Raw genomic sequence first — 27,613 nt, 5'->3', positions numbered from 1 at the left:
ACCAAGACATTTAGAATAATGTCTCTCAACACAAAAATAATCGCATCTTGGAAATAAAAATAGTTTCATGATCATGACCATGATCACGCCATTTCGAGAGTCACATGACACAACGGGGTATAAACATCGTCTTTGTTGGACCCAGTTCATCCTCATCACAGTCGCCAGCCAGCAGCAACTCATAAAAGTCTTCCCAGATAATTAAAATATATAAATGTCAAACTTGATACTCAACTAGACTCAATCTATATCAAGGAATGTACCTCGGCTCGAAAAAAAAAACCAAGCAGAAAAATATCACCCAAAATATTTGACACAACATACACAATTTTCAGTAGCATATATTCAGCAACTGATTAATATTTGTGTTATTTTCAGGGCGTGTGGGCCAACATGTTTATTTGTTTGTTGTTTAACGCTGCACTCAGCAATATTCCAGCTATAAGACGGCGGTCTGTTAACAATCTAGTCTGGATCATATAAACATGACTGACATCATGAGCATCGATCCATGCAATTCGAATACGAGGTCATAGTCGGTGAGTGAGTTGAATTTTATGACGTTTTAGCTCTATTGCAGGATGGAACGCTATCAGCATGCTTCACACATTGTACCATGCCACAGCTTAACAAGGATACCCCATTCATAGCCGAACAGTCTTTGTTTTGTCCCCTGAATGCCAAGCACCAGGCAGGGTAATAACAAGAACCATCTTTTTATGTCTTTTTATGAACGAACCCCTGCCCTCCGCTCTCAAGATAATTTATCAACTACACCACGGAGGTGGTCCCCATTTTAGAACAAGGTGGTCTCACTATCTCTAGCTATGACCCCCGATATCCTGCTCTACCACGGAGGTGGTCCCCATTTTAGAACAAGGTGGTCTCACTCTCTCTAGCCATGATACCCTGCTCCACCCATTCCACATTATCAACAGGCTCATTGGAACTACCAACCAATCCACAATCTCCCAGGTTTTAGTGTTATTCAATATCACTCAGCAACATCCAGCTGGAAGACGTCAGCCTGTGTCAGTGTGGACCAGAAACTATGTGTGCCACATTACTAATACCGTAGTCGACGTAACAAGCGCCCAGGGCGCTCTCAAAATTAGAAATAGGGGGCTCTAATTAGAATATTATTTTGCTGAAGAAAAAACAGAGTTGAAAGACCGTAAATTTCGTGGTTTATGCTGACAGCCTGAAATGTTTATATACGACAGATATATTTTTCTAGGATTTAATTGGCCATAATTAAGAGACATATAACAGACGAGTGCGTATTATACACGAATAAATAAGTCGTGTGTACATTGATCAATAGGAAGGGGTGCTAATTGGGATTGTTCACTAGCCAATATATTAGCAAATATCGTCGTGGGCGCTTATTAGAGTGGGGCGCTTATTACGTCGAATACGGTACAGTAAACAATGTTTATAACAAACACGCTTTTAACCAACTGACGGATATAATAAACTGTCCTGTCCATTTGCTGTATATATGCTGTAAATATGCTTATAACGAACTACGGTTATAATGAACTACGGTTATAACGAACTACGGTTATAACAAACTAAATTGAACCCTTTGAGTTCGTTATAACCGTAGTTAGATGCACTACAAACACACACTGTCACATCTTCCAAGGGTATGGCTATAAAACCCACAAACACCAGACGGCTTATTTCATCTGACAGTGAGTGCGTTCACCCCGTCCAGCCCTGTGTTACAGCACCGAGGCTTCCGGCTGTATTATGTATACAACGGAAAAACAATAATCCCGTAAATGTGAGCCTCAGGAGGCCCGGGGCGTCAGGACCAGGATGGGCTGTGTGACCTCACAGGTCCCTCTGATAAATGCATTCTGCAGGCGCTGGCAATAAGTGTCAATTTAAAGAGATGTCAAGGTCAGAACACTTTAATCATTTGGTTGGTTGGTTTGTTGTTTAACGCCGCACTCAGCAGTATTCCAGCTATATGATGGTGGTCTGTAAATAATCAAGTCTGGACCAGACAATCCAGTGATTAATATCATCAGCATCGATCCACGCAATCGGGATCAATGACATGCATCAACCAAGTCAGCAAGCCTGCCCACCCGTTCCCGTTAGTTGATCATTAATATCATGAAGTGAGGTGAGGTGAAATGGGGATTTAATGTCACCATGTCCAAGGTTATTGCTTGTATTACTTGATGTATGCACGTGTTTGTTTGTTTGTTGTTTAACGCCGCACTCAGCAATATTTCAGCCATATGATGGCGGTCTGTACATAATCGAGTCCAGACAATCCAGTGATTGACATCATGAGCTTCGATCCAGGTGAAATGGAGATTTAATGTAACCATGTTCAAGTTTATTGCTCATATAACGTCATGTATGCATGTGAGTGCATGTGGGTGTCTCTGCTTGTACTAGTTCGGACTTATGACAGACTTTTAGTGCTAGTCCACTGAGACACCATGCCGCAGTTTAACATGGATACCCCACTCAGACACAGTATACTGACTCCGAGCTGACCAGTCCTTGTTCTATCCCCGTATACTGCTAGCCCACTGAGACACCATGTCACAGTTTAACATGGATACCCCACTCAGACACAGTATACTGACTCCGAGCTGACCAGTCCTTGTTCTATCCCCGTATACTGCTAGCCCACTGAGACACCATGCCGCAGTTTAACATGGATACCCCACTCAGACACAGTATACTGACTCCGAGCCGACCACTGTTTTACCTCCTTAATACCGAGCACCAGGCAGGGTAATAACAAGTACCATCTTTTACCGTCTTTTTGGTGTGACGCTGCCTTGGAATCGAACCAAACGGACACTCTATCCACTACACCACAGGCTTCTCTTAATGATCCCGCTGTTACTATTTAGTCATCCCCTGTTAAACACGATACATCATACACAATAATACGGTGTCAAATCACCCAACGATTCCACTATGAAAATTACCACACGTTAATCCAGTTGTAAATCACCCAATGACACAGCTATGAAAATTACTACACCATAATCAAGTGTCAAATCACCCAATGACACAGCTATGAAAATTACTACACCATAATCAAGTGTCAAATCACCCAATGACACAGTATGAAAATTACTACACCATAATCCAGTGTCAAATCACCCAATGACACAGCTATGAAAATTACTACACCATAATCAAGTGTCAAATCACCCAATGACACAGTATGAAAATTACTACACCATAATCCAGTGTCAAATCACCCAATGATACAGCTATGAAAATTAATACACCATATTCCAGTGTCAAATCACCCAATGACACAGCTATGAAAATTACCACACGATAATCCAGTGTCAAATCACCCAATGATACAGCTATGAAAATTACCAAACGACAATTCAGTGTCAAATCACCCAATGACACAGCTATGAAAATACAGGGAGTGATCGCACCTCTCAGCATCTAAGTTGAAGAATATAATAAAACAAACTTATCACGAAGAATCTCCATCTTGGTGTCACTTCCTCAGATACAGCAGCCATAATCAGCCGTGGCGTGACCAGGACAATGTCTGATGGCTAAGCTGAAGTTAATCAACACTCAGTTGCTGAGATCAAAGAACACGTTCTGAATATGGGACAATATTTTGCAATTAACGTCTAAACGATTGATCAATGTTTGCCTCTTGTGGTGCATTGATCTTTAATTGATAGGACAGTAGTTTCCTTTCACACCGGTATTGACTGACGAACAAAATTGACGGGTACCGATAGAATTGATTTGAGATCGACAAGTGAGATATGCACACAGTAACAAGCTTGATCTCGTAAGGGTGTTAAGTGGTCTTTAGCAGAGCCTACATTCCCCACCCCCATCACTCCCTTCACTTACATCCGTGCCCCCGAACCGACATTCACGCCCGAACTGACATTCACGCCCCTGAAACTACATTCATGCCCTAACGGTCATTCACGCCCCTGAACCTAAATTCACTTCCGAACTGACATTCACGCCCCAAACCTACATTCACGCCCCTTAACCTACATTCACGCCCAGAAACTACATTCACACCCCCAAACCTACATTCACGCCCCCAAACCTACATTCACGCCCCTTAACCTACATTCACGCCAAGAAACTACATTCACACCCCCAAACCTACATTCACCCCCCCGAACCTACATTCACGCCCAGAACCTACATTCACGCCCCCAAACCTACATTCACGCCCCCGAACTTCTATTCACGCCCCCAAACCTACATTCACGCCCAGAACTTCTATTCACGCCCCCTAACCTACATTCACGCCCAGAACCTACATTCACGCCCCCAAACCTACATTCACGCCCCCGAACTTACATTCACGCCCCAAACCTACATTCACTACCCCCAAGCTACATTCACTACCCCAGAACCTACATTCACGCCCAGAACCTACATTCACGCCCAGAACCTACATTCCACCCCCGAACCTACATTCATGCCCCCGAACCAACATTCACGCCCAGAACCTACATTCCACCCCCGAACCTACATTCACGCCCCCGAACCTACATTCAAGCCCAGAACCTATATTCACACCCCCAAACCTAAGAAACCTACATTCACAACCCCAAACCTACATTCACACCCCCGAACCTCATTCATGTCCCCCAAACGTCCTCCCCACGTCTGAACAAACAGCCGAGTTTGATTCCCTACGTGGTCAACAATGAGAATAAAGAGAGTGCTTCCAAGCACCTTCATGAATTAAGATCACATTTGAAGGAATAATATTCTTAACTCAAATGAGTGAGTGAGTGAGTATGGTTTTACGCTTCTTTTAGCAATATTCCAGCAATATCACGGCGGGGGACACCAGAAATGGGCTTCACACATTGTACCCATGTCGGGAATCGAACCCGGGTCTTCGGCATGACGATCCAGTGCTTTAACCACTAGGCTACCCGACCGCCCCTAACTCAAATCGACCTGTACCTTTTGTACAACAATCCTATTTATATATTATGGCTATAAGACATCACCCTATCCGCTACAGCATGAATGATATTCAGTTGTCCTATAATATCTGACCTCAAGTTCAGTTAATAAAATGTTTAATAAGACTTACATTTGTCATCTTAACTTTCCAACTAAAGCAGCAACAACCATAAATATTTTTCTTAAAATACAGAAAATAATCCTAAGTGAAGGTGAGCACCCTGTCTGACGCCTTTGTAAATTTTCTCCAGCCCACAACACATCAAGATCTAAGGGCGATAAATATGTACCTTCTTAACCCCCTCATTCTAGTTTTACAAAACACTTGCCTTATACACAGCGATATACGGTATCTGAAAAGGATATTACATTGTTAATTTGTAACCTAACCCTTAAAGAAAGAAACTTACAACTAAATACATTTTTCTTCACAGACAGGTGTAGAAATAATAATAATCAGAGGAAGAAGACAGAACCCTGTCTGACACCTGCATAAATAACATTACAAACCAGGACATACAGTTTGAAATATAGCTCCATGTCACACATATTTCTCCCCTGGTTGAATAAAATAAGGAGTTAATACAAACCTGTCTCAGTCATATGCTACACATCAAGTACGGCTTGACACCGAACACAAGTTTGACAAAGTCAGTGTCACATTAAGCCCTGTGAGTGCAGAACAGTCTGTCTTCATGGCGTGAGCACTTCTAAGGAGTGGTCAACAGTTGCCGCAGCAAATACCATGAATAACTAAACTCAAAAACAACTTAAAACTGCATATTTTAACTACCGTCACGGGGAACTCACATTCAGACAATCCTCAGGTGAGGATTTTTGCTGTTGAGAACACTTGAGTTACCTGCCAGCTTGACTAAACAAAATGGGTCAAAGCCACCTTTGGGGTGATCGTCAAACAATGTGTGACACGAGTCACAGACAGTCTATATTGATGTGATTTCTGATTGGAACATCTCATAGGTAGACAGGTAGAGAGGTAGATCTCACACATGGACATGTAGATCTCTCACATGGACATGTAGATCTCACCAGGTAGAGAGGTGGATCTCTCACATGGACATGTAGATCTCACCAGGTAGAGAGGTAGATCTCACACATGGACATGTAGATCTCACCAGGTAGAGAGGTAGATCTCTCACATGGACATGTAGATCTCACCAGGTAGAGAGGTAAATCTCTCACATGGACATGTACATCTCACCAGGTAGAGAGGTAGATCTCACACATGGACATGTAGATCTCACCAGGTAGAGAGGTAGATCTCTCACATGGACATGTAGATCTCACACATGGACATGTAGATCTCACACATGGACATGTAGATCTCACCAGGTAGAGAGGTTGATCTCACACATGGACATGTAGATCTCACCAGGTAGAGAGGTAGATCTCACTAGGTAGAGAGGTAAATCTCTCACATGGACATGTAGATCTCACCAGGTAGAGAGGTAAATCTCTCACATGGACATGTAGATCTCACCAGGTAGAGAGGTAGATCTCACACATGGACATGTAGATCTCACCAGGTAGAGAGGTTGATCTCACACATGGACATGTAGATCTCACCAGGTAGAGAGGTTGATCTCACACATGGACATATAGATCTCACCAGGTAGAGAGGTTGATCTCACACATGGACATATAGATCTCACCAGGTAGAGAGGTAAATCTCACACATGGACATGTAGATCTCACCAGGTAGAGAGGTTGATCTCACACATGGACATGTAGATCTCACCAGGTAGAGAGGTAGATCTCACACATGGACATGTAGATCTCACCAGGTAGAGAGGTAGATCTCTCACATGGACATGTAGATCTCACCAGGTAGAGAGGTAGATCTCTCACATGGACATGTAGATCTCACACATGGACATGTAGATCTCACACATGGACATGTAGATCTCACCAGGTAGAGAGGTTGATCTCACACATGGACATGTAGATCTCACCAGGTAGAGAGGTAGATCTCACTAGGTAGAGAGGTAAATCTCTCACATGGACATGTAGATCTCACCAGGTAGAGAGGTAAATCTCACACATGGACATGTAGATCTCACCAGGTAGAGAGGTAGATCTCACACATGGACATGTAGATCTCACCAGGTAGAGAGGTTGATCTCACACATGGACATATAGATCTCACCAGGTAGAGAGGTTGATCTCACACATGGACATATAGATCTCACCAGGTAGAGAGGTAAATCTCACACATGGACATGTAGATCTCACCAGGTAGAGAGGTTGATCTCACACATGGACATGTAGATCTCACCAGGTAGAGAGGTAGATCTCACACATGGACATGTAGATCTCACCAGGTAGAGAGGTAGATCTCTCACATGGACATGTAGATCTCACCAGGTAGAGAGGTAGATCTCTCACATGGACATGTAGATCTCACTAGGTAGAGATGTAGATCTCACACATGGACATGTAGATCTTACCAGGTAGAGAGGTAGATCTCACACATGGACATGTAGATCTCACCAGGTAGAGAGGTAAATCTCTCACATGGACATGTAGATCTCACCAGGTAGAGAGGTAAATCTCTCACATGGACATGTAGATCTCACTAGGTAGAGAGGTAGATCTCACACATGGACATGTAGATCTTACCAGGTAGAGAGGTTGATCTCACTAGGTAGAGAGGTAAATCTCACTAGGTAGAGAGGTAAATCTCTCACATGGACATGTAGATCTCACCAGGTAGAGAGGTAAATCTCACTAGGTAGAGAGGTAAATCTCACTAGGTAGAGAGGTAAATCTCTCACATGGACATGTAGATCTCACCAGGTAGAGAGGTAAATCTCACTAGGTAGAGAGGTAAATCTCTCACATGGACATGTAGATCTCACCAGGTAGAGAGGTAAATCTCACTAGGTAGAGAGGTAAATCTCACTAGGTAGAGAGGTAAATCTCTCACATGGACATGTAGATCTCACCAGGTAGAGAGGTAAATCTCACTAGGTAGAGAGGTAAATCTCTCACATGGACATGTAGATCTCACCAGGTAGAGAGGTAAATCTCACTAGGTAGAGAGGTAAATCTCTCACATGGACATGTAGATCTCACCAGGTAGAGAGGTAAATCTCACTAGGTAGAGAGGTAAATCTCACACATGGACATGTAGATCTCACCAGGTAGAGAGGTAAATCTCACACATGGACATGTAGATCTCACCAGGTAGAGAGGTAAATCTCTCACATGGACATGTAGATCTCACCAGGTAGAGAGGTAAATCTCACTAGGTAGAGAGGTAAATCTCACACATGGACATGTAGATCTCACCAGGTAGAGAGGTAAATCTCTCACATGGACATGTAGATCTCACCAGGTAGAGAGGTAAATCTCACTAGGTAGAGAGGTAAATCTCACACATGGACATGTAGATCTCACCAGGTAGAGAGGTAAATCTCTCACATGGACATGTAGATCTCACCAGGTAGAGAGGTAAATCTCACTAGGTAGAGAGGTAAATCTCTCACATGGACATGTAGATCTCACCAGGTAGAGAGGTAAATCTCACTAGGTAGAGAGGTAAATCTCACACATGGACATGTAGATCTCACCAGGTAGAGAGGTAAATCTCACACATGGACATGTAGATCTCACCAGGTAGAGAGGTAAATCTCACACATGGACATGTAGATCTCACCAGGTAGATAGGTAGATCTCACATATGGACATGTAGATCTCACCAGGTAGATAGGTAGATCTCACACATGGACATGTAGATCTCACCAGGTAGATAGGTAGATCTCTCACATGGACATGTACATCTCACCAGGTAGAGAGGTAAATCTCTCACATGGACATGTAGATCTCACCAGGTAGATAGGTAGATCTCACACATGGACATGTAGATCTCACCAGGTAGATAGGTAGATCTCACACATGGACATGTAGATCTCACCAGGTAGAGAGGTTGATCTCACACATGGACATGTAGATCTCACCAGGTAGATAGGTAGATCTCACACATGGACATGTAGATCTCACCAGGTAGAGAGGTAGATCTCTCACATGGACATGTAGATCTCACCAGGTAGATAGGTAGATCTCACACATGGACATGTAGATCTCACCAGGTAGATAGGTAGATCTCACACATGGACATGTAGATCTCACCAGGTAGAGAGGTTGATCTCACACATGGACATGTAGATCTCACCAGGTAGATAGGTAGATCTCACACATGGACATGTAGATCTCACCAGGTAGAGAGGTAGATCTCTCACATGGACATGTAGATCTCACCAGGTAGATAGGTAGATCTCACACATGGACATGTAGATCTCACCAGGTAGAGAGGTTGATCTCACACATGGACATGTAGATCTCACCAGGTAGATAGGTAGATCTCACACATGGACATGTAGATCTCACCAGGTAGATAGGTAGATCTCACACATGGACATGTAGATCTCACCAGGTAGAGAGGTAGATCTCACACATGGACATGTAGATCTCACCAGGTAGAGAGGTAGATCTCACACATGGACATGTAGAGAGGTAAATATCACAGGTAAACAGGAAGTGTTGATAAAGACTGGATAAACAGTCACAAACAACAGACTGATATACAGTTACAGATGGAAATACATTTATAATCGACAGACGGAAATAACAGGGATAGCAATTTGTGATTTGTTTTTTATTTTCTGACAAGGAATACAAAAAAAGTGCAGTAACTTATTTTTTTCATATAGAAATAGCTGGGACATTCATTTCATTGAGTACAGTCACTTGCTATGCTTGACTAATCAGCATACTGCATAATGCAGGGCCTTTGAGTGTAAGGCTGGGACGTGTAACTCGGGTACTCGGGTCAGGTGGGTACTCGGGCCAGGTGGGTACTCGGGCCAGGTGGGTACTCGGGCCAGGTGGGTACTCGGGTCAGGTGGGTACTCAGAAGGACTAAGTACTCAATAGGGGGTTGGGTACCTGGGTAGTTAATGTGGACTCGTCCCATCCCTAGTGACAATGTTATCACAAATATTATAATGTACAGATTTAAAATAAAATGTGAGCATTTACCTCTGAACTCCAGATTTTATTAAGTCTACATTTGTACTCTGCCCAAAGTTTTCCCTTGATATGGGTATTCTGGAGTTTGTCCCTAATCTGCATCCCTAAGTGTGTGTAGGCCTGACCTATTATTGTCATTATGTACAGATTAAAATAAGAAATGCAGCAAAGAGGGTATGGGTGATCCTGGCACAGTCAGGCTGGTTAGGCTCATCATCAGCTCAGGGCCCTTGCCCCCTCTACACGCAGCCCAGTCAGCGGGACTTTTCCCAGGAAGCGGTGCCTAGTCAAACCCACCCAGAACTTTTCGGAGAATGTGAAGTCTCCCCAACACTGCAGCCTTCTGCATTACCCACATTGTCAGAAGGGCTGTATTCCTGGTTGCGAACCCGGGTACTCTTCCAATGTCAGTCAACAGATTGGGAGGTACCAAACCTAAGGCACAGAGAACAATGGGGAGTTGGACAACTTGGTACTTGCGATGCAAGCGTGACCTTTCAAAAGCGTTATTATTATTATTATCATTATTATTATCATTTACAGATTAAAATAAAAAATGCAGCAAAGAGGGTTTGGGTGATGCTCACAAAGGCTTGTTAGGCTCTACATCAGCTCAGGGCCCTTGCCCCCTCTACACGCAGCCCAGGAAGCACAGCCTAGTCTAGAACTTTTTAGTTGGCCTGGATAGGCATACGGCTGTATACACGCCTATTCCAAAGAATTTTGTGTTGATTAATTTCCATGACGCCTTCTACACAATCTGGGCTGGGCCATGGATGGACCTCTGTGTCAAAACCACAAGCAATTGTGGATACCCAATCCAACTCAAACCCCAGGGTGAAATACCCAAATAACCAAAAGCTAATCTCATTAAAATCAGATCTTAGATTTCGCTACCTCTAAACAAAGATCTGAGGATATCCCATTGCGGGTCATGTCAGAACAACCTTTCATCTGACCAATCAAAGCATCGCTTAGCAGATCATGAAAGTGACAGTTGGAATGTGATTTTTTATCGTGCAACCTCGAAAAAGAGTGAGTGAGTGAGTTTGGTTTTACGTCGCTTTTAGCAATATTCCAGCAATATCACGGCGGGGGACACCAGAAATGGGCTTCACACATTGTACCCATGTCGGGAATCGAACCCTGATCTTCGGCGTGACAAGCGAACGCTTTAACCACTAGGCTACCCGACCGCCCCTCCTCGAAAAAGAACACACAGGGTATTCCGAACGAAAGTTATGGGCTTTATGTCTGTATACATACAATCTAGACCATCTATTAGCCATTCCAGAATGTTCTTTTGTTCAGTTTTTAATTTTTTAATCGAGCATATGTCAAAATATGTTTCAAAGCGTAGTCGCCAGTTTGAAACTTGTGCCGTAAAGCTCGATTAAGCTGCCTTCTGATTGGCTATTGCTGACTTCTTGTTAGTTATTCAATTGGTCGGTCAAAGTTCACAAAAGTTTGGTCTGATGTGACCCGTAATGGGATGTCCTCCGATCTTTGTTTAGCAGTAGCGAGAACTAAGATCTGATTTTAATGAGATTAAACCAAAAGCTTATCCAAAGCTCCGTAATCTGTTTCTCAGCATCAGTAACACAGACCTGTAAGCTGAAACTATTCAACAAACCACTGAACTATAAATGCCTCAGGTTATTAAAACAAATCTTGCAGTACAGTGACAAGTCTCTGAACAAAAGTAATTCATTGCAAATCAATGTTTCATAATAAAAATATTGCCATAATGAACACGTGTTTTTAAAGCCATTCTTAGGGTTATTTTTATTGAGACGTTTCAAAGGGCTGTGACATTTTCATTGAAAACCTTCATTTGCCATGCTTGAGTTATCAGCTTACTGCACAATGACGCAGTTCCTTTCTAAACATAATGCCGTGTGAAAGATTTATGAATAAACATGGTCTTTGAGTTGGATATTGACAGCTAAAATGGCATTTCCCAAGAGGTTTTAAGCAGGTTTCATGTAAGAACTTGAGGTGTGTCAGCATTACGTGTATAGTAGAATAAGCCTAATCACCATCTTCTCCTGAATGCCCCGAACACAGACCCAGCCGAAACACAGACCCAGCCGAAACACAGACCCAGCCGAAACACAGACCCAGCCGAAACACAGACCCAGCAGAAACACAGACCCAGCAGAAACAGAGACCCAGCAGAAACACAGACCCAGCAGAAACACAGACCCAGCAGAAACACAGACCCAGCAGAAACAGAGACCCAGCAGAAACACAGACCCAGCAGAAACACAGAATCAGTAGAAACACAGAATCAGCAGAAACACAGAATCAGTAGAAACACAGACCCTGCAGAAACACAGACCCAGCAGAAACACAGACCCAGCAGAAACACAGACCCTGCAGAAACAAAGACCCAGCAGAAACACAGACCCATCAGAAACACAGACCCAGCAGAAACACAGACCCATCAGAAACACAGACCCTGCAGAAACACAGACCCAGCAGAAACACAGACCCTGCAGAAACACAGACCCAGCAGAAACACAGACCCAGCAGAAACACAGACTCAGCAGAAACACAGATCACACAATGGCTCCTACATTTATAATTCAATAATGTAAAAATATATTGAAATCAATTATTCATTTCACTTAAAGAATCGGAAGTTGACAACCAGTCACAACACTTAGAGTTACGACAGAGCGCTTCTTACACGACCAGGTGTCTCCATGTGCATGTGCACTGACGTGAGTCGTGTACTGGCTTAATCATGAGGGAAGCTTGGTTGAATGGCGATAAGCTAATGGCTAGAAGCTAATGGCATATCTCTTGGCATGACGGCGAATAGGTGCAGAACACTTATCAAAGAGCCTTGATGACGGAGAAGTTTAAAAGTCTAATATGGAAAGGAAAATCGACTTCTTTAGGGGAGGGAGCTCAATAGGTTTGCAAATCATCCATAAGACAAAATAAACTTTGCAGGGTATTCAAATCGTCAATAAATAACAGCTCTATAGTGGGACTGACCATTTGATATTTTAGGGGGAGGGGCCGCGATTTTGTATTGAGATCAGATATTTTTGCAGCTCCAGGTGAAAACCTGATATTTTGTTACTTGAAACTATGAGCCAAAATATTTTTTTGAGGAAGTTTGTTTGTTTGTTTGTTTGTTGTGTAACGCTGCACTCAGCAATATTCCAGCTATATGACGGCAGTCCGTAAATAATCGAGTCTGGACCAATCAATCCAGTGATTGATATCATGAGCATCGATCCATGCAATTGGGATATGATGACATGCATCAACCAAGTCAGCGAGCCTGACCACCCAATCCCGTTAGTCGCCTCTTACGACAAGCATAGTCGCCTTTTACGGTAAGCATGGGTTGCTGAAGACCTATTCTACCCCGGATCTTCACGGGTTTTTTGAGGAAGTAAAAATTTTCAAAATGAGTGTATAGTAAAGCAGAATGTGGGGTGAGGTGAAATGTGGTTCAAAGTGACATTCAAGACTATTACACTTGCATGCCTGTGTGTATGTACTAGTCCGGACTTACGCCGGTTCAATACCGCTAGCCCACTGACATACCATACCGCAGTTTAACATGGATACCCTCCTCACACACCATATGCCGACTCCCAGTCGACCAGATAGTCATTAATGGAGTTAATATCTTTTCTTGCCGTTAGTTATTCTCCTGAAAATGTTTCATCATAAACTGTAAATTTCTCATTTAACTCGTCAACCGAAACTGATCGTTTCGCAAAATTACATTTTTGTTACTTGACCTGCGTGTATTCCTTCGCTTCCCACAGCGGTCTCGTAGCTATCAAGAATATATTTTTTTAAGTTGATGTTGTGAATAATCATATTCAAATGTATGATGAAGAATTTTAGTGACCTCAAATATTTTTTATTACTTTTGATTTATATTTTTTTAAATTTCGCAAACTCGGAACTAATTTTCAAGATGCAATTACAAGGTGTATGTCATGCAGGGAGAATTAACATCTCAAGGTTTTACAGTTGAAATGATAAAAATTAAATTTCCGGTAGACAATTTCACAAAATATATATCATTAACAGGATATTCCACACATCTCATGAAATATCATGTTTCCCTCATTTCGCGGCAGGGGAATAGTACCTCCTTTGCCTCATCATTCAATGAGAGAAACATGATCTTTGACTCGACACATAAGATATCCTCTATTTATTTGTCAGAGTAGCTGGTTTACTGGTGGTTATTTATTTATTTGGCTTTTTAAAGTAGGAAAGTGTTTCACAGGCGATGGAGTGTGGCAACTTCTGGGGTACTGAGCTGATACATAAATCTATAGGAACACAGCCTTGACTCCAGCTGACGATGATAGCGTCTCAAACAAAACCTTGTTAGGCGACGTACAGCTGGTAATTGGCAGGGGATTAAATATGTATGTCTGTTTCACAGCTCGGAGATTAGTCGACCCTCACCGGCACCATGCAACACAGGGCCACTACAGACACTCCCACGGCTAATCTTGCGGAACATGCGCGTCTGTGTGTGTGTGTGTGTGTGTGTGTGTGTGTGTGTGTGTGTGTGTGTGTGTGTTGGGGGGGTGGGGGGTGGGGGATGGGGGGTGAGTTCATGCTGGGGGGAGGCTTTGGTTGATAGGGTGTGGTCACTGGAATGAGGGTGTGTGCTGTGGAATAGGATTGGTAGGAGAGCATATTATAGTTGGGTGGCCATTGGATTGTGGGTGTGGATGTGGGTGTGGGTGTGGGTGTGGGTGTGGGTGTGGATGTGGATGTGGGTGTGGGTGTGGGTGTGGATGTGGGTGTGGGTGTGGATGTGGGTGTGGATGTGGGTGTGGGTGTGGGTGTGGATGTGGGTGTGGGTGTGGGTGTGGATGTGGGTGTGGGTGTGGGTGTGGGTGTGGATGTGGATGTGGATGTGGGTGTGGGGGTGGGGGTGGATGTGGGTGTGGGTGTGGTGTGGGAGTGGGAGTGGGAGTGGGAGTGGGAGTGGGTGTGGGAGTGGTGTGTGGGTGCGGGAATGGCCATTGGAATCAGTGGGTGGGGCCATTGGATTGAGTGGGTGGGGTCATTGGATTGAGTGGGTGGGGCCATTGGATTGAGTGGGTGGGGCCATTGGATTGAGTGGGTGTGGCCATTGGATTGAGTGGGTGTGGCCATTGGATTGAGTGGGTGTGGCCATTGGATTGAGTGGGTGGGGCCATTGAATTGTGTGGGTGTGGCCATTGGATTGAGTGGGTGGGGCCATTGAATTGAGTGGGTGTGGCCATTGGATTGAGTGGATGGGGCCACTTGATTGAGACCGGCATAGATTGAGAGGGGCATAGATTGAGAGGGGCATAAATTGAGACCGGCATAGATTGAGACCGGCATAGATTGAGACTGGCATAGATTGAGAGGGGGAAATGAGAGTCCTGAGGGGTGGAAAGACGGAGATGGAATAGGGCTGTGTCAAGTAGTCTTGAGTACAGACATCGTCAGAGACGGCCCACGCACGCCATGGGTCTACAGCTGTTTTATACCTCCACAGCACTTCTCAGGTTCCCACTTAGTCATATGCTCAGTTTGCGGATTTGCTAAACAGTTTCCAGACAGTCTACTAATGTTTCAACTCAGAATGATGAAATATGTGTTTGCTAAAAGCAGTCATGAACATTTTTTTGCAAGTGTGTCTCAAAGTAGGACGGATGATTCTGCTACTGCAGACCTTCAATTTCTGAAGTACTTACAGGTGATGTGAAAAGGGGATTAACGCTGCAGACACTCTACCCACGACACCACGAAGCCAGACCCTCTATCCACAAGACCATGAAGGCAGACGCTCTACCCACTACACCACGGCGGCAGACACTCTATCCACAAGACCACAAAGGCAGACACTCTATCCACAAGACCATGAAGGCAGACGCTCTATCCGCTAGACCATGAAGGCAGACACTCTATCCACAAGACCATGAAGGCAGACGCTCTACCCACTACACCACGGAGGCAGACCCTCTATCCACAAGACCATGAAGGCAGACGCTCTACCCACTACACCACGGAGGCAGACCCTCTATCCACAAGACCACAAAGGCAGACACTCTATCCACAAGACCATGAAGGCAGACGCTCTATCCGCTAGACCATGAAGGCAGACACTCTATCCACAAGACCATGAAGGCAGACACTCTATCCACAAGACCATGAAGGCAGACACTCTATCCGCTAGACCATGAAGGCAGACGCTCTACCCACTACACCATGGAGGCAGACCCTCTATCCACAAGACCATGAAGGCAGACGCTCTACCCACTACACCACGGAGGCAGACCCTCTATCCACAAGACCACAAAGGCAGACACTCTATCCACAAGACCATGAAGGCAGACGCTCTATCCGCTAGACCATGAAGGCAGACACTCTATCCACAAGACCATGAAGGCAGACACTCTATCCACAAGACCATGAAGGCAGACGCTCTATCCGCTAGACCATGAAGGCAGACGCTCTACCCACTACACCATGGAGGCAGACCCTCTATCCACAAGACCATGAAGGCAGACGCTCTACCCACAACACCACGGCGGCAGACACTCTATCCACAAGACCATGAAGGCAGACGCTCTACCCACTACACCACGGAGGCAGACAGTTTACCCACGACACCACGAAGCCAGACCCTCTATCCACAAGACCATGAAGGCAGACGCTCTACCCACAACACCACGGCGGCAGACACTCTATCCACAAGACCACAAAGGCAGACACTCTATCCACAAGACCATGAAGGCAGACGCTCTATCCGCTAGACCATGAAGGCAGACACTCTATCCACAAGACCATGAAGGCAGACGCTCTACCCACTACACCACAGAGGCAGACCCTCTATCCACAAGACCATGAAGGCAGACGCTCTACCCACTACACCACGGAGGCAGACCCTCTATCCACAAGACCACAAAGGCAGACACTCTATCCACAAGACCATGAAGGCAGACGCTCTATCCGCTAGACCATGAAGGCAGACACTCTATCCACAAGACCATGAAGGCAGACACTCTATCCACAAGACCATGAAGGCAGACGCTCTATCCGCTAGACCATGAAGGCAGACGCTCTACCCACTACACCATGGAGGCAGACCCTCTATCCACAAGACCATGAAGGCAGACGCTCTACCCACTACACCACGGAGGCAGACACTCTATCCACAAGACCACAAAGGCAGACACTCTATCCACAAGACCATGGAGGCAGACGCTCTATCCACAAGACCATGAAGGCAGACGCTCTATCCACAAGACCATGAAGGCAGACGCTCTATCCACAAGACCACGGAGGCAGACGCTCTACCCACTACACCATGGAGGCAGAGGTTCTATCCACAAGACCATGAAGGCAAACGCTCTATCCACAAGACCATGAAGGAAGACGCGCTATCTACAAGACCATGAAGGCAGACACTCTATCCACAAGACCATGAAGGCAAACGCTCTATCCACAAGACCATGAAGGCAGACGCTCTATCCACAAGACCATGAAGGCAGACTACTATCCACTAGACCATGAAGGCAGACGCTCTATCCACAAGACCATGAAGGCAGACACTCTATCCACAAGACCATGAAGGCAGACGCTCTATCCACAAGACCATGAAGGCAGACGCGCTATCTACAAGACCATGAAGGCAGACGCGCTATCTACAAGACCATGAAGGCAAACGCTCTATCCACAAGACCATGAAGGCAGACGCGCTTTCTACAAGACCATGAAGGCAGACACTCTATTCACAAGACCATGAAGGCAAACGCTCTATCCACAAGACCATGAAGGCAGACGCTCTATCCACAAGACCATGACGGCAGACTACTATCCACTAAACCATGAAGGCAGACCCTCTATCCACTAGACCATGAAGGCAGACACTCTTTCCACAAGACCATGAAGGCAGACGCTCTTTCCGCTAGACCATGAAGGCAGACACTCTATCCACAAGACCATGAAGGCAGACGCTCTATCCGCTAGACCATGAAGGCAGACACTCTATCCACAAGACCATGAAGGCAGACGCTCTATCCACAAGACCATGAAGGCAGTGCTCTATCTACAAGACCATGAAGGCAGACACTCTATCCACAAGACCATGAAGGCAAACGCTCTATTCACGAGGCCATGGAGAAGTTTGGAGTACACTGAAGTACAGACACTCTACCCACAACACCACGGAGGCAGACAGTTTACCCACGACACCACGAAGCCAGACCCTCTATCCACAAGACCATGAAGGCAGACGCTCTACCCACTACACCACAAAGGCAGACACTCTATCTACAAGACCACAAAGGCAGACACTCTATCCACAAGACCATGAAGGCAGACGCTCTACCCACTACACCACGGAGGCAGACACTCTATCCACAAGACCACAAAGGCAGACACTCTATCTACAAGACCATGAAGGCAGACACTCTTTCCACAAGACCATGAAGGCAGACGCTCTATCCACAAGACCATGAAGGCAAATGCTCTATTCCCGAGGCCATGGAGAAGTTTGGAGTACTTGCAGTGAATGTTCGACACTGGGATCGACAATATTTCAGCTATAATGAGTTGGGTTCTACACTCCTGTTGGTCCTACTCAGGACAACTTGACGTGAGTGGACCCCTCTGAGTCACAATTTGAAAGCATCTTGAACCTAAAGTACTCACGGAAATGAAAAAGAACTGTTTTTTCGACCTCAGATCTTAAATAAATGCAGTTAATATACAAAATATGTAAATATTCAAATAACTAAATTAGTACTAATTGGGCCGTGGCACAAATACAGCGTATCAAATGTTTTTATGCCTTTTTACACGTAAAAGTGTGTATAAAACTGAATAAAACAGACTATTGTGAAACAATCCATATCCTCATTTTGGGCCAGCATTAAAGAAACTAGGCCCTAATCCACAAACAATTCGTACCATTACGACCTATCGTTACTCTCCAGTAGGGCTTGGACGGGTAACTTGGGTACCCAGGTCGGGTGGGTACTGAGTAGGACCCGGGTACCCACAGGACTACCCGGACCTGTGGTTAGTGACGTGATGTATTGTTTCATGACAAAAAATCACTATAAAACTACATTGTTACACGACAATTTTAAGTCTCTAATGTTCGCATTCCTTCTTGACTATGAACACGTTCCTTCTGACTTAAATATGTTTGAACATAGCTAAAACTTAAGACAACTTCAGTGTGACCACAACGTTTTATACGTCTATCTAAAAACATTTTGCTAGGGCTACTGTCAAACTATTACCAATTGGACATTTTGTACCTATCTCTTGACACCAACAGCGGGTACCTGGGTAGGGTCGGGTAATAGGTGTGCGGGTACCCGGGTAGTAAATTTGGAGTTGTCCCAGCCCTACTCTCCAGTTCATCAAAGATTTACGTAGCATATGAAAGCTCTGTGGATCGGGGAGCTCTGTTTGCATAATCAATACACATTTAGCCTTGAAGTAACAAATGGTATCCTTGAACAAATGTTTGATTAATAGCCTCGTTTGGGGTCAGTGTATCAAAGAATCAGGCCCCTATCATGCATAATCAATGAGAGCGGTGTCCCTGACATATGTTGGATCATTACTTGGATCAATGACGTTAGATTATTGACAAACCAATCAGTCAATCAATCAATACACACACAATAGAAGGACTATTACCCCAGTGGGAAAAGGCAAACGATTAAATCAACGGCAGTTGAACAAATCGGGCTTGATGCCATAAATTTCTTCGAAATAGCCAATCTGCTCATTCAACAACTGATACAAAACAGAGGCTGCAGCGAACCCGACAACCATGACAAAATAATACAAATTAGAAAAGCTAACAGAATCAATTCTCCATCAATCAAAATTTGATACAAAAGCTGATATTTTATAACTTGTTTGTGAGCAAACTTCTCCAGTGCATTTCTACAGTTTCTGCTCAAAATAGGAAATTGAAATTGATTTTCCAATAAAACAATGACATCGTGATTGATCTCATCTGTCAAGTGGGAACAAATACTGATGATGAAGGCTGGGAGGATGGAGCTTATCACTGATACAAAGTCCCCTCCATTCCCTTCACAGGTACTATCTTCCAGGGGCACGGGTGGCCCAGTTGCGTCCCCTGAACACACCAGAAACCTATGATTGTGGGTTCGAATCCCGGTTCGCCCGATTATGTTTCTAGGTTTGTCAGCACCATACCCGTGCTCGTGGGTTTCACCGAAGTGGTAAACGTCTGAGACCTGCATCACTTCGGGCTTTCCTCCCACATTAAGCTGACACGCCGTGATATAACGGGAATAATGTTAAAAGCGGCGTAAAACCCATCTCACTCACTCACTCACTCACTCACTCACTCAGTATCTACCTGCTATCCCTCAACGACCTCAACGACCCAGTCCGCCAGCACATTGCAGAAGAAAATATTGGAAAAGTAACCAAATTATTTCTATCCATTAGAAAAAGGCTAAACAAATTATCCACTTTTTTTTTAGATACTTGGATTAAACATATTTATTTTCACAAAAGTGTGAAAATGGATTGGTAAACAAGCAAAGCGCTTATGTTAATACCGCTCCATTACACATAGGTCATATTACAATGAATACATCAATGAAGGTTAGAAGTAACAAATATATTGTACATGCCAAGCTAGATGTATATATATAATAAATATACTTCTTGTTTCCATGGAAACATTGTTTTGGTGTCAGATCAGATTAACTGATCATATTATGAACCATCAACCAAGATAGATTGATCTAATTGACGAGTGCTTTCAATTAAAATCTTTCGTAAAAGTTTCAAATTTCAAATAAATCAGCCTCCATGAGTTAGTTGATAAGGGGCCTTGACCTTGAACAGCTTCTAATGGCGACACCTGAGGCTCCGGCCATGACAGGAACCCCAATGACACAAAGCCCACATAAGTAGTGAAATACTGGTGTAGATCCTGTGTGGCAGACGCCCCCTGGCTGATCAGAGTTACTTCCCTTATATCCATTTCTTTATACTTTATAATACAGTAATTTCCGAACAGAATTAGTGGGAAGTAAATTAGGAAAATTTGCCTTCAAATAAGAACAAATTCTTTTTTGATTGCTTGGAGTTACTTCCCTTTTCATGTTAATCTTGTTTGAATGCGACAAGAAACATCTTGGGATGTAGAAAAAGTATCTTGATTTTCAAATTCATGTATTAGGCCGGATGTCAAAACCTCCTTCTTTGCAATGGCTGCATCCCCCAGCTGCACAATACTCCAGCTGTAAGACAGCTGCACAATACTCCAGCTGTAAGACAGCTGCACAATACTCCAGCTGTAAGACAGCTGCACAATACTCCAGCTGTAAGACAGCTGTCTGTAAATCACTAAACATGGGCCAGGTGTTCTAGGGATGGATATTTTCAGCATCGATCCACCCTGTCTTGGTGCGATGACACAGCATCAACAAAATCACAGAGTCGGACCACCTGAGCCATTAAGTCACCTTTTACATCAAGCATGGGTTGCTCCTAGGGCCGGGACGGGACGGGTAACTCGGGTACTCAGGTCGGGTGGGTCCTGAGTAGGACCCAGGTACCCACAGGACTACCCAGATGACATCAACAATAAAACTCCATGGTGACATTACAAGTACCGTATTCAACGTAATGAGCGCCCAGGGGGCGCTTATTAGAATATTATTTTGAGTTGAAAGATCGTAAATTTCCTGGTTTATGCTTACAGCCTGAAAAGTTTACATACGAGAGATATATATTTCAAGAATTTAATTAACCATAATTAAGGGTGATATAACACACAAGTGTGTATTAAACACAAATAAATAAGTCTTGTGTACATTGATCAATCGGAAGGGGTGCTGATTGGGATTGTTCACTAGCCAATATATAAGCAAATATCACCGTGGGTGCTTATTAGAGCGGGGTGCTTATTATGTCGAATACAGTATGTTCACATTTCCTTCTGAACAAGCAAGCATTTGTTCTGACATTCGGATAAAGCGTCAATCAACTTCAGTGTATGCATGATCAGATCGTTTTATACGTGTATCTAAATAGGTCTTGCTAGGGCTGCGGCAAAACAATTCCCATATGGACCCTTTCTGCCCAACTCTTGAGACCTACAGCGGTTACCATGGTAATAGGGTGGCGGGTACCATGGTAATAGGGTGTTGGGCACCCGGGTAGTAAATTTGGACCCATCCAAGCCCAAGTCGCTCCAGTTCTCGTGTGACCAAAATCCCCACAGGGGAAACATGCCATGTACATGGATCAAGTCTGGTTCACAGAAGGGGTTTCACAACTATGGCATTTTCGGACTGACGAGTGAATGCTTAAATCACAACAAAGACTACCCCCCCCCACCCCTACAGTTTTGAAAGCCGCCATGCACACTGACCTTGTTTCCTTCTCGGAGGGAGTTTCACAGCTGCTGGCGATGCTGGAGTCTTCGGACTCCAGGGAGTTGAAACTTTTACAGTTACTTTCTCGTAACCGGCGCTCCTCCCACTGCGCCCGCCCCTCATCCGCCGCACGACGCTTCAGCTCCTCAATACGCTTACGTTCCTGGTCAATTATCATGTTCCCTGCAGAAGAACAAGAACATGTTCCTGAAGTAAGCTGAGAGCAATTTGACAATAATATAGTTACAGACTTTTGGAAATTATCCAAATTTTGCAAATGTCAGACATATTTCATTTAAAACCTTGTTCTCAAATTTCCAATACCCGCTGTATTCTGCGAAAGTGGAATATTTTGCAGAAATACTATATTTGACGTAATAAGCGCCAAGGGCGCTCTCAAAATTAGAAATAAGGGCTCTTATTGGAATATAATTTTGGTGAAAAAAGTTAGTAAATTTGGTGGTTTATGCTGGCAGCCTGAAATATTTATATACAACATATATATTTTTCCAGAATTTAATTGCCCATAATTAAGGGTGCATATTACAAACGAGTGCGTATTATACAGGAATAAATAAGTCAATTGATCAATTGGAAGGGGTGCTAATTGAGATTGTTCACTAGCCAATATATTAGCGAACATCGCCGTGGGCGCTTATTACGTCGAATACGGTACCCACTTTATGCAGAAATGTACCTATGTTTCAGAAAATCACTTTTTGTGCAAGGGGTATCTGTATTCGCAGACATATATGCATGAACACAACTAGAATGGACGCTGCAAAATTTTAACATGTGAATCAAAATCTGGTCTTAAACGTATAAAAGATGAAAAAGTTTACTGAAATGAGGGCATTATTTGAATTATGCCTTGTGTGACAGCGGGTCTGTAAACAAAGTCTGGACCGTCAATTCAGTGATCGACATCATGAGCAATCGATCCACGCAATTGAGATACGATGACATGCATCAACCAAGTCAGCAAGCCTGACCACCCGATCCCGTTAGTCGCCTCTTACGACAAGCATGGGTTGCTTGGGACCAGTATTCCTTCCCAGAAGCCCCATGGGACACAGCAAGATCTAACATACATCGAAAATATATTCAGATAATCAACCACAGATTTGAGTCTATCAAATAAACTCTTGATTTCTTCATTGTAAAGAGACATCAAAAGAAAGAAATGTTTGGTCAAGGATGTGCACAGCACATAAGACATCAATTAATAAAATCAAACGATTAATTAAGGAATAAATGAACAAACAAATAATATAGAACTACAGTAAGGAAACACTGAGTCTGCAGATTCAGCAATCTCAAGCCTTCATTGATCTCGATGCTCAAGATAGGTCTTGAAGAGTTACCCCCCTTTACTTCTGTAAGCAACAATTACATGGTGGTGACGCTTGTGGATATTTGAGGCAGTGGTCTAGACAAGGTTTGGAACCATTCAGCATTTACTCGCATGTGATTATTCTGAGTATTTAAGTTTCATCTGGGATACTTATGCACGGGTCCTGTCTACTTGGTATTATTCTAATCCAGTGAGTGGACCTGTTGACTTCTAATTTGAAGCGGTTCCTGTTCTTCCAAAGTGTGTCACACGTCACAAACTCACACCAACCATAAGATAAGGTTTGTGAGGTGAGGTGAAATTGGGTTTAACGTCGCGTCCAAGATTATTGCACTTATATAGCGACGTGCATGCACGTGTATGTGTGTGTGTTTGTGTGGCTGCTTGTACTAGTCCGGACTGATGCCGATTTATAGTGCTAGCGCACTGAGATACCATGCCGCAGTTTAACATGAATATCCCACTCAGACACAGTATACTGACTCCGAGCTGACCAGTCCTTGTTTTAGCCCCTTAATGCCGAGCGCCAGACAGGGTAACAACAAGTACCATCTTTTAACGTCTTTTGGTATGACGAGGCCGGGGATCGAACCCCAGACCTTCTGCTCTCTGGGAGGACGCTCTACCATTAGACCACGGAGGCGGTCAATAAGGTTTGTGAGACGTCAGAGTTTCAGATAGCTCTCGGTCACCGATCATTGATCGATAAAATTTCAAATTGACTGATTGTTTGACCAACTGAGATGCTAGTTAAACTAAAAGCGTCATACGTGTCATAATTTCATAAAAGAAAAGTGAACAGTAACAATTAGTCCCACTTATGTCGATATGACAATGCACACCCATCAAATATCGTACTTAAAACTCTGAGCAGTGCGTGTCTTTGCACCCTACTTTCTGTATCATAGGGAGACACTGTCAGGAGCTACAGTGACCTAGTCAAGCGCTTTCCTTATCGCAATGTTCATTGGCCAGATTGTATATATTCATCCAATCACGAACAGTCTTCCATTGATTTGTTGTTATGCTTCGTCTTTTTGAAACTTTCAGACTAAATGACTTTTGCTATTGACTTCGTACATTTCTCGGGTCTAAGATATTGTATGACCTAGATACAGATTTTTGAGTCAAAATCACTGCACTTTAGTGGAATGTTCGCTGCAGTGGAATTTATGCATGTGATGCCTGCATTTCATTGGAAAATACTTGCATTCTACTTTAAAAGTCCATATTGGGTACTTGGGGATCTAAAAGAATTGTCTCATATTGCATGAAAGAGCCAAAATTATTCAGTTGATGGTAAATATATTTGCATATTTTATGCAGATATTCAAATCACTTGATTTCAAAAGAGCTTACCTTGTTGTTCCAAGAAAAGAGATCGGTTTCTTTCAATATCTTCCAATGTTGCCGACTTCTTTCGTTCGTGATCTACCGGAATGTCACTTCGAGACAACTTCCTGACTGGACTCTCCAAGTAGTCCCTCCGTCGGAATGAAGTCTCCTGGAAACACAAAACCACTCCAGATTATATTCCAATCTGTAAAAACTCTCAATTGGACACAAAATTGATTATTTGTATGCAAATGTCAGGAATATTTTCAAATGATGAAACCAAGAATTGTTTAAAATGTTCTTGCTTAAAACGTGTGCGAGAACCTAAGTACAAGAATGACACAATATTCAAACATGAAGGCTTCAAGGACAGCTTTTCTTTATGGATATCAAAATGAATATCGGCATTAAGGTTAATTTAGTTCAAAAACTATTTCGGAATTCTCTTGAACTAATTCCAAAGAAATTATATACTTATAAAATATATATATTATTAATTTTGTCGTCCTTACATTTACATATATATATATATACTCTCTGCCTCATAGCATCCATTCACCTGATGAAGGAGTACGCATATACTCCGAAACATTGTGTTCCTCATAATAAAGACATTAACATCCATAATCTCTTCCTTATGTGAATCACTTCTAAATGCCTTTCAAAGACTTTATATCCATCATGTTGAGAACATGTGTTTTAAGTCCATCACATTTCGAAACAATATAAAAGGGTTTTTTTCACAATTGTTGATGAAGCCGCTATAACAATTGAATTTATTAACAACAATTTTCTCAATATATGACATGTTGTTTTTAACAAAACTTGAAAGCAAAAGCACAACTAACATGAAAACCTTTTGAATATTGTGCCATGAAATGTCTGCACATTGCGGGCCGACGACCATGACATGCATGAACATGGATAGCTGAACCAGAGACTACAGTACACTCATGCAGGAAATAAATAAAACAGAATTCTAGTTTAGCATTCCTACTGACCCAGTCTACGGAGTTTCACAACAATCATTGCCATATTTGCGGTTCACATAATTCATTCTCAGAGTGAGTAAGCAGAATGTAAAACCTCCTTTTTAATGCCTAAATCCCACATTTAGAAAGATGTGTGTGTTTGTTCTTCAATATACTCAGCAATATTGCAGCCATATGAAGGTGGTCTGTACATAATCGAATCTGGACAAGACAATACAGTGATTGACATTATGAGCATCGATCCACGCAACTGCGATATGATGACCCCCAAGGACCCTAATCATTAACCCTGACCACCATTTAGGAAGACGAGTGTGTATTTGTTTTTTAACACATTTAAAATTATTGCAGCCATATGAAGGCGGTCTGTACATAATCGAATCTGGACGAGACAATCCAGTGATTGACATCATGAGCATCGATCCACGCAATTGCCGAGCCCGACCTCCGGGTGTATTTAGTCAGCACGTACAACAAACACGGGTTGCAGGGACTTGTCCAGAATCCCCACGGGGTCAGAGATGCTTAATCAGAGATTTGTTTCACTTCACAGAGTAAGTGAGTGAATGTTGTCTTATACCATCAACAATATTCCTGCTACTGAATGGTTGTTTGTAAATAAATAATCATTGTAAGAAAACCTGTCTGGAAACTAGAACACATGTCGCCATGCTAAGTGAGTGAGTGAGTGAGTGAGTGAGTGAGTGAGTGAATATAGTTTTACGCCGCTTTTAGCAATATTCCAGCAATATCACGGCGGGGGACACCAGAATGGGCTTTACACATTGTACCCATGTGAGGAATCGAACCCGGGTCTTTGGCGTGACAAGCAAACGCTTTAACCACTTGACTACCCCAGATTTTGTTTGTTGTTAAATGCTGCATTCGGCAATATTCCAGCTGTATGACGGCGGTCTGTAAATAATCGAGTCTGGACCAGACAATCCAGTGATTGACCTCATGATCGTCGATACAGGCAATTGGGATCGATGATATCCATCAACCAACTCAGCGAGTCTGACCACCCGATCCCGTTAGTCACCTCTTACGACAAGTATAGTCGCCTTTTACGGCAAGAATGGGTTGCCGAAGACCTATTCTACCCCGGATGTTCACGTGATACCGTGTGTGGTGTTCGTTGTAAATGAAATGTGCATTGATGAGGTGAAGGGTCTCAAAGTTCAAACAAAAATCATTAGCCTAAAATATATTGGTACATTCAAAAACATTCTTTCAATTGATCAAAATTTTACGTACACATTATTTTTTTTAAAAGACTTTCTTCAAAATCATAAAGTTTAAAATCTTTCCCATGACATCAAATGGTTGAAAGCATTTTCAGACAGATGACAGCAGAATGCCAATTTTTATACTGAGGCAAGAATTTTTTATATGTTGGTTTAAAGATCAACTGACCGGAGTCAAAATGCCACAAGCAGAAAAAAATATAAAATAAATTATGAGCAACCACTGTCGTTGTGATGGAGGAAATAAACAAC

General features: G+C 43.3%; 1 protein-coding gene across 9 annotated transcripts in view; it reads right to left on the bottom strand.

Moving 5' to 3' along the window:
- The window catches only part of LOC124120339 (pleckstrin homology-like domain family B member 2), a 173,514-nt gene that overhangs the window by 25,367 nt on the left and 120,534 nt on the right, over nucleotides 1-27,613 (bottom strand). For all 9 annotated transcript variants that reach the window (XM_048401978.1, XM_048401982.1, XM_048401981.1 and 6 more), the window contains 2 exons: nucleotides 25,147-25,291; nucleotides 22,430-22,616 (listed from right to left, as the gene is read on the bottom strand). In XM_048401978.1, the coding sequence (XP_048257935.1) occupies nucleotides 22,430-22,616; nucleotides 25,147-25,291 (332 nt within the window). The remainder of the gene's footprint in view (nucleotides 1-22,429; nucleotides 22,617-25,146; nucleotides 25,292-27,613) is intronic.

This window comes from Haliotis rufescens, unplaced genomic scaffold (genome assembly GCF_023055435.1).
Source record: "Haliotis rufescens isolate VD_foot unplaced genomic scaffold, xgHalRufe1.0.p SCAF_24, whole genome shotgun sequence".
Lineage (NCBI taxonomy): Eukaryota > Metazoa > Mollusca > Gastropoda > Lepetellida > Haliotidae > Haliotis > Haliotis rufescens.
This window is presented reverse-complemented; position numbering and strand designations above follow the sequence as displayed.